We start from the raw sequence: 8,175 nt of genomic DNA, 5'->3' as shown, positions 1-8,175 counted from the left end.
ATGCGAATTGTTTCTTCATGGTCTTTGGTCTGGTCGCGGTGTTGGACGAACGCTCGAACAAAGAGGTTGATCCTCTGCTTGGTGGCCTTGGCGGAGCTCCTTGACCTTGTCCTGGCTCCCGGGAGGATCGCTGGAACCTTGGCCGTGCTCGATGCTGGAGTCTCCATCGCGTTCGGTGCGTCTCTGTCAGGCGTCTTGGTCGCGTCCGGTACGTCTCGGTCGTCTCGGTCGGGTTCTGGTCCTGTGCTCACATCAGGTTGCCTCCTGTATTTCAGATCCCGCGGATTCTTTGGTTCCCTCGGTGAGACCGGGTCAGGGTCCCTTTTGTCAAATCAACGGTTTCTGGAAAGAATCTGATCCAATGCAGGTTTCGGTTGGTGGTGTTGTAATGGCGATGCTGAGACTTTTAATTGGGTGTTCGATGTTTTCGACGAAATCCTTCCCCGCTCCATGCAGAGTTAGAATCTCTGCTTTGGGCCATGGAGTGTATCCTTGCAAATGGAGTTGCTTGTTAGAGTTTCGAGACGGATTATGCATAACTAGTAGCAATGATTTAAGCCCCTCAAGACTGGCCTGGCTTCTCTAATCTTCTTGACGATTTTCACTTGCTTTGAGCCGCCTTCACACACTTCTCCTTGTCCAAGATTTTTTGCATGCAAAATTTGTAGGTGGATTGTCTGGCTCGGTCTTCTAGATCTTTAATTTTAGCATTTTCCTTTATAAACTATGTTCCTCCAGTTTGTAAACTATGTTCCTCCAGTTTGTGCTATCAACATTGAAGTTCTTTTCTAATTAGTGTTCCGTTGACACAAAAAAAAAATGATATGACATAGGGAACTTTCCGATCATATTCCAAATATGTTGATTTTTGAAAAATAAGATATTCAGATCTGACTTGGATCTACTACCAAATTTAATTAAAACGATGTAAATATATCCTAAATATAATTATAAATATTATGTGGTACATTTTTCGAATTAAACCCCCCCCCCAAAAGCTCCCACACACTAGTATCGAGGCCTCACCCTGTTCAACCTTTCTCTCCTCATCAAACTCTTCAATCTCCTATTTTTTCTCTTTTGTTAATCTTTTTATTTCCCCTTTTAAAACCCAGTAAAACCCTACCTAATTCAAGGCCTTTGGTGAGAACTTCAACATCCTGGCTCTTGAACTTGTCCAATGACCACTCTCCTTGCTATTCCGATGATTTAATTTCAAGCATCACAGCCTTCACACCACTCCCACAAGCTATGTTCTTCTCGGGCCGCCAAGAATCATGACTTTGGCCCACTCATCAACGCCAGTTCGTCTCTTGACAATGGCTATTTTGTCCTCCACTGATTCGCTTTTGGAAGATTGTCGATAATCTTTGATCTCACATTTACCAAAAAGCGTCATAGTGAAACATGGTCTTTTCTGATCTTAACCTATGAATGAATGGATGACAGCAAACAAACAGACTTAGGCTAAGATGATCAAATGGGATGCAAAGTGTTTCAATACCCTTATGTTGCTGTAACATAAAGGATGTCAATCTATAAAGAGTATGAAATGTAAGCAGTCAAGACATGATCAATGCATTTAAGATAAGCCAAATATCAAGTTAGTTTGTTTCTAACAACCTATTGGCAGAAATGAAATGCAATGAACAAAGGCAACTTAAGACAGTACTAATGCAGAATTAAACTATAGAACTAGTGCAATAAACTATGCTAAGCTAGAGAAAACTACTAACAGATGCAATTAAGAGCAAACTGGAATGAAACATAACATAAACAAGGAAATAAATTGGTGCTCGAGTATGCACTCGGTCGAGTTCATGGTCGAGCAGGTGGTCGAGTGATGCATAACAGAAGAACAAAAGCAAAACAAAGAACAAAGATGCAAAATAAACGATGACAAATGATCAAATATGAAAGCAGTAACAAATAATAAGCAAATAGATCCTAGAGATGGGAATAATGGGTTGATATCAAGCTTGGCTTATCTAGACTGTCTAACAAAACTCATAGAAGCTATCCATAGACAATGATCTCATAAACTTGTTAATCCACTCTCATGGCAATAACAATCAAGTTTAAACACTCCTAGACCTAGTTCTCACTAGCTAAGACATGGATAAACAGGCATTAAATCCCAGATTCATTTTTGTCAAAACCACCCTAGACAACTAATCTCTTAAGCTAGACACAATAATCTCCAGTATTAGTCTTATCCAACATCTTAAATATCTTTTCCATAATAAAAAACCTCAGATCTATTCTTAACTTCTCAGAACAAGAATAGCTTAGAGAACATCTAATCTAGAAGGGATCTATAACAATCAAGGCTTAAAAAGTGCTAGAACAACCAAACTCTCAATCAACCTAACCCATCCCCAAGGATCTAGTTACTATTCAGATCTACAAATCCTGATGAAGAACACAAACCCAGAAAATGATAAAACAAGCATGATCAGATAGATAAGAGAGAGATGAACAATTTAATATAAAGAAGTGAAAGCAAATTCTCAACAGATCCAAAGTTATCAAGATTACAAACTTTGGTGGCTAAAAACCCTAGAAAAAATAAGAGGATGCAATAAAGTAAAAATAGGCTAAAAATGGCAAAAACTAGGTTATGAGGTGTCTGTCTGCGGCCACAAGTGGCAGTACACATATATATATAGAAAAGATGGAGAAACCATATTTTGCTAGAGGACAAAACAGAAAGTCGGCTGCAAGTGCTCGACCATGTGCTCGGTCGAGTGCATGGTCGAGTGGTTGGTCCGTTAGGTAGCTCCAGTCTTCGATCTGGGATGTTATCTATTCAGTAAAACAGGGATAACTCTTGAAGGACACCTCTGATTGACCTGAAACCACCGCCATTGGAAAAGTAACCCGATTTCCTAAAACTTATACGAAGTATGCTGAAACTGAATCGCAACAGAAAACTTCATTCGGATCGATGAGCTCGTTATGAATCCGACCGAGTGCTCGACCATGTTCATGGTCGAGTGGTGTGGTTGAGTGGTGTGGTCGAGTTCTTTCTTATACGTTCTTGATGCTTCTAGTCCTCTTGGTTAGCTCCAGAAATAACACCAAGTCCTTCCTTAGATTTTAGATCTCCATAACACCTAATAATACTTCCAATGTACAAATGTATGCAATGCATGCTTCTAAACATCCTAAATGCATATTTGGATAGAAATGGTTATAAGACCTAAGGAATTACTTCTATATGATGCAAAACATGACTAAACAAGACCTAAAATATGTTAAAATTCGATTCTTTTTCACCGTAGTTTACTGTTGTTATGGAGAACAAACATAATCACAATCCTGGCGTTAGAGTCGTTGGAAGAAGAGTTTATGATTCCAAAAATGGCAAATCCTGTCACCAGGTGTGAGACTTAGTTTTGTTTGGTTAGATAATAACGTTTTTTTTTTTCTTTCTTGATTTAAACTGTTGGTTCATTTGTTTGTTTGTAGTGTCGACAGAAGACTATGGACTTCGTCGCACCGTGCAAGGTCAGGAGGATGAATAACAAGCTATGCCCCAATAAGTTTTGTTACAAATGCTTATCAAACAGGTTCGTTTTTTTTGTTTTCATTGATTTTTTTTCCAGAGACAATTATGGTTTCTTAATTATAATGTGTGTTATTCATGATTTGAACCATAGGTATGGTGAGAATGCAGAAGAAGTAGCAAAGTTGGACGACTGGGTATGTCCTCAATGTAGAGGCATATGCATCTGCAGCGTGTGCATGTAATTATACATGTCTTTGAAATTAATATATTAGAGCTTTATCAATGAAATAAAATGGTTTGTGTGGATTTTACAGGACAAGCCGAGGGCTAAACCCCACTGGGATTTTGGTACATAAGGCTAGAGCTTGTGGGTTGGCTTCAGTCGTTGAGCTTCTTGAAGTTGAAGGGCCTGATAAGTTTGCTTATCAGAGGAAGCCAAAACTGGTAACTAAAATACAAATCCTGTTTTTAATGATCTTTAGCTTTTGTCTTTAATTATACTTACTTGATTAACATGGTTTAATTATGTAGATTGCTGCTTCCATTGAAGGTAGTAGTAGCAATAGTGAATCTGTTCCAGGGACAGAAGTGGAAACATTAGGTGAGACAATAAGTTTAGAATTGTGTTTTGTTAATTTTCTAATATAAAAGAAGAGGCCAATGATTTAAGGTTTATGAAACAGATGTTCCCAAGGAGGAGAAGAAAGCGGTGGGCAAGAGGAGGAGAGCCAAATCCAGTGACAAACTTAAAGAGGAGATTCAGTTTGAGGCTCCAGTAGTTCCTCAGGGTACAAGCTTGACTTGTGTATCAGGCATTGATATACCCACTGAAGAAGCTGGAAATGTATTCCAGTTTTTCAAGTTTTGCACAGCCTTTGGAAACGTATGATATATAATTACTCTCTTTAGCAACGTATGGTCTCTAATGATTTACTCTTAGTCTGATTCGCTTTTAACTTTTGTGATAGGCTCTTTCTTTGAAGGAAGGACAAGCTGAAACTGTTGTCCGTGAGCTTTTTGTATGTGGGTGTAACACAAGGAGAACCCAATACTGCCCTATTATCCAGATGATGATCCAGTTGTTGGATTTAATATCACATCATAGAGAGATGTATGAGTCTATATAAATGTATACACATGTTTGTTTTCTTGCTCATGTTTGTGATGCATTTGCATTTTATATTACAGGTCCTTGACTCTAAGTGCAACTGACAGCAGTTGGTTCACTGCTATCGGAGAGATCCTATCGCAGTCAGAAGTTTTGAGTGATGAGTTCCCTCCTGAAACTTTTGTAGCGGGTGTTACTGAGTACGAGAAGATGGATGCATCGAGAAGGCTCAAGCTTCTAAATTTCTTATGTGATGAATCACTTGGCACAAAGTATGTGAATCTTTGTATGCCAATATCAAATTTTCTTGTAGTTTATGCTTTATTTTGAGATACCTCATGTGTGTAATTTTCTCAGGGTAATGAGAGATTACATAAAAAGCGAAATTGAGGAGTGTGAAGACCAGAAAAAAGAAGCTAAAGAAAAGTTTGCAGCAGCAAAGGAAAAGGTATTTTCTAAAATCTGTAATATATATATCAATCTCTTTGTTGTGCTAAAGCTCGTTTTGTCTTTATAGGAGAAGAAGCTCAAACAGAAGATGCAAGAGGATGTTGCCAAAGCCATTATGGAGAAAAATGGAGCTCCATTGTCCATTGAGGAACATAACGTAATCATGTCTCAAATAAGAGCCGCTAAAGAAGCTCATGACGAGATGATGGAAGCAAAAGGCATGACATCTCAACGTAAGTCTAAATCCTTAGACTCAATATGTTTTATATATTGTTGTCTTATATGTTTGTTGTCTGTAACGTGACAAATTCTATTTACAGAGACGCGTATATGTGATGCATATAGAACTAAACCAATTATATTGTATGATAATGGTCTTGTTCTTTGGAAACTCAAGTGCTATGAAGAAGAACCAAAATTTTTGCTTCAAGGTTTGAAATTTTGCTTAACGTTTTTTTTTATGTTTTGATATGCAAATGTGTTTAGTAATTTAATCTCAATCTTATTAATTAATATGCAGATCTAGGGACATTTGATGATTTATGTCCACATGAAAGATGGTTAGCTTATAAGCCTGAACAGAAATCAGAGATAGAGAGATATATCTCTTACAAGAGGTATATCTATCGTTGAGATTGTTGATTTTGTGATGTAGCCAATTTTGTGATAAAAGATGTGAGAATTGACCTCTGGTGGATAATGAGTAGCTGTTTTGTGAACTCGTTTTGAGTAATTTGTTTTTTTGGAACATTATAAGAGTGATCAAATATATGGTTCTCTTGTATTTCTCTTCACAGGCCAAGCAAAAGCAGAAAGGAGTCAAACATGTAACGCTGCCTTCTGTGCACGGGTACAATAGTAAGTGGATTGTCATAGACTATGGTTCGTGTTTGTATCTTCAAGTGTTGGTTTCTTTTTTAATGTTTCTGTGGAGTTTTGTTGGCTGTAATTCTCTGAATACCGTGTAGGAAAGTTTCTAGTCCATGCACTTGATGGAGATTGTATTATGAAGTATGTCTTTTATTTTAAATTGTTATGCCTCCTTAATGCTACTATAATTTGGTAAGAGGATATGTGAAGGACTGTCTCTTGAGTAGTTAACTGTACTGATTTGAACCTAGCCAGTTATTAGATATCATCTCCGTCATATGTGACTCTCTTGCTATCATAGAATCTACTTTAGGATTGATTTTACATATATATCTTCAGATCTCTATAGAAAGTTCTTTACTATGGGTTATTATTCTATTTTGTTTATCTGCTCATGACAAAACAATAACGCTTAGGTTTATTGTTTTTATTGATTCCAATGAAAAAACAAATGAGTAGTTAGTTTATAACGCCTAGGCTTATTGTCTTTATTGATGATAATGAGACCCCTTTTTTTTTTGGTTGTAGGATCTCCAAAACGCGCAGCTAAAGTGAGTTCTTGATCCTGTTCGATGGGCATACAATCTTCTTGAGTCTATTGGGTTTTAAAATCCTAGACGGGTTGAGAAATAGGATCTTAAGCCTATTGTGAATTTCTTATTCCTGTTTTTTTTGGTCATCTATCTATTTTTTTTCCTTTTGTAATATGGAAAAGGAACAATTTGTCTCTCCTAATCAAAAAAGGAAAACGAATTAAGCCCTCTCTATATATATAACAATAATTGGAAACAGTACTCTTGAATTTTATCAACAACAACAACATGGTATCATCCTCTCTGTTCTCGTCTTCTTCGTCTATAAGGAAATCTAGAAAAACAAGAATTTGCCTCGATTCTTTACCGGAAGATCTTCTTGTGGAGATTTCGTCATGTATCGCAGCTTCTTCCTTGTCAGAGGTTCGTAATCTCAGATTAGTTTCAAAACCGTTTCGACGTATTTGCGATGATGGATATGTTCTCCGCAGACTTTCGCTCCAAGAAACCCCTCTGTTCCCATGGCATCGCGACCATGAAACGTTCTCCAATTTTTTCAAAAGATGTCGCAAGAATGGAAACCCCGAAGCTTTGTATCGCAAAGGATTCATCTACTACTTTCTACAGAACCGTGATCAAAAAGGACTCAAATATTTAGCTAAAGCTGCAGAAAAAGGACACAAAGAGGCAAAATATGTCTATGGGTTGATTCTGATCTGTCTTGGAGGCCAAACAAAACAAAAGGGTTTTAAGATCTTGTCTTCTGTTACAAAGCCGTTGTTGTCAACTACGATAGATGAGCTGATGGAACTTCGATACAAGATTGAAAAGATTAGAGACAGCGAATGGGATCGTGCCAACCCGGTGATGGAACAACTCAAAACAGTCTACGTTCGAGAGAAGTGCAAATGCGATGGTAAAACCATGATGTTCTTAGCAAGGAACTGTGATTGGCATCCATACAATGAGGACAGTAACGACATCAAGACTTCTTCTGCTTGTGAGTTTTGTCTCTGGCACCATGAAGTTGAACTTTTCTGTCGGAGGATTTAGTGATCAATCAATTATGTATTAAATAGTGGTTTTGGTTTTACTCTGTGCTAGAATTATGGAGAGAGTTGTGGATAACTTCTATAAGTGCTTCAATTTTTTCTTGTTCTTTCTTTTTTGGTTATGTTTTTTTTTTTGTAGAAATTGTTGGAGCATATATATTTCGTAAGTTCTTTGCATTAAAAACATCAAATTTTCAATACAATTACTGATTGACTTCTATGAAACTCGGCTAAGTTGATTTAAATTCAGTGCTAGCCAAAGGACACTCGGTTTGGAACGTATGCTTCTTTGGGAATATGTAATCGTGGCTCTGATATGATCTTCTTATTCGCTTAGCTCTCGAAAAATGTCTCCGCTTATTGACATGAAAGTGACAAAGGAGAGGTTTCTAAAAGAGATGTTCACTAATCAGCACGATGCAGAGATTTAATTAAAAGATAATCAACTTGATAAGCTTTGGAAACTTCTTGGCCCCGCCAGCCTTTGTGTGAAAACTAATCACGTGCATCGGATCTAATCCATATTTCCATTATTAATAAACATGTATTTACTCTATTTGTGTTAATTAACAGAAAATTTTGGATATCTATCTATCATTTTGGTACAGTTAAAAAATTTGAACATTAACAAAACTCGAACTCTTCCGAATA

General features: G+C 37.2%; 2 protein-coding genes across 2 annotated transcripts; both read left to right on the top strand.

Moving 5' to 3' along the window:
* LOC104789663 lies at window positions 1–5,702 on the top strand. Its single transcript, XM_010515327.1, has 14 exons — window positions 1–208; window positions 276–385; window positions 3,285–3,383; window positions 3,472–3,572; window positions 3,663–3,749; window positions 3,826–3,955; window positions 4,043–4,112; window positions 4,195–4,394; window positions 4,480–4,622; window positions 4,700–4,891; window positions 4,977–5,067; window positions 5,137–5,302; window positions 5,390–5,500; window positions 5,590–5,702. The coding sequence occupies exons 1-14, from the start codon at window positions 1–3 to the stop codon at window positions 5,700–5,702; spliced, it is 1,821 nt and encodes a 606-aa protein (XP_010513629.1).
* LOC104789662 (putative F-box protein At1g67623) lies at window positions 5,840–7,525 on the top strand. The gene is made up of 4 exons (XM_010515326.1): window positions 5,840–5,951; window positions 6,038–6,080; window positions 6,191–6,219; window positions 6,879–7,525. Exons 1-4 carry the CDS (start codon window positions 5,840–5,842, stop codon window positions 7,523–7,525), a joined length of 831 nt encoding a protein of 276 aa, XP_010513628.1.

Source organism: Camelina sativa, chromosome 5 (genome assembly GCF_000633955.1).
Source record: "Camelina sativa cultivar DH55 chromosome 5, Cs, whole genome shotgun sequence".
NCBI lineage: Eukaryota > Viridiplantae > Streptophyta > Magnoliopsida > Brassicales > Brassicaceae > Camelina > Camelina sativa.
Note: the sequence above shows the minus strand (reverse complement) of the source record. Positions and strands in the feature narration are given on the sequence as shown.

Bases quoted from the DNA above. Each gene is read 5' to 3' on its own strand.
- LOC104789663 (XM_010515327.1), top strand. From the start codon at position 1: ATGCGAATTGTTTCTTCATGGTCTTTGGTCTGGTCGCGGTGTTGGACG. The intron at 386-3,284 runs GTAATGGCGATG...TTTTCACCGTAG, and splicing joins AGGTTTCGGTTGGTGGTGTT to TTTACTGTTGTTATGGAGAA. The intron at 4,113-4,194 runs GTGAGACAATAA...TTTATGAAACAG, and splicing joins GACAGAAGTGGAAACATTAG to ATGTTCCCAAGGAGGAGAAG.
- LOC104789662 (XM_010515326.1), top strand. From the start codon at position 5,840: ATGGTTCTCTTGTATTTCTCTTCACAGGCCAAGCAAAAGCAGAAAGGA. The intron at 5,952-6,037 runs GTTCGTGTTTGT...AATACCGTGTAG, and splicing joins GTGGATTGTCATAGACTATG to GAAAGTTTCTAGTCCATGCA. The intron at 6,220-6,878 runs GTGACTCTCTTG...CATGTATCGCAG, and splicing joins AGATATCATCTCCGTCATAT to CTTCTTCCTTGTCAGAGGTT.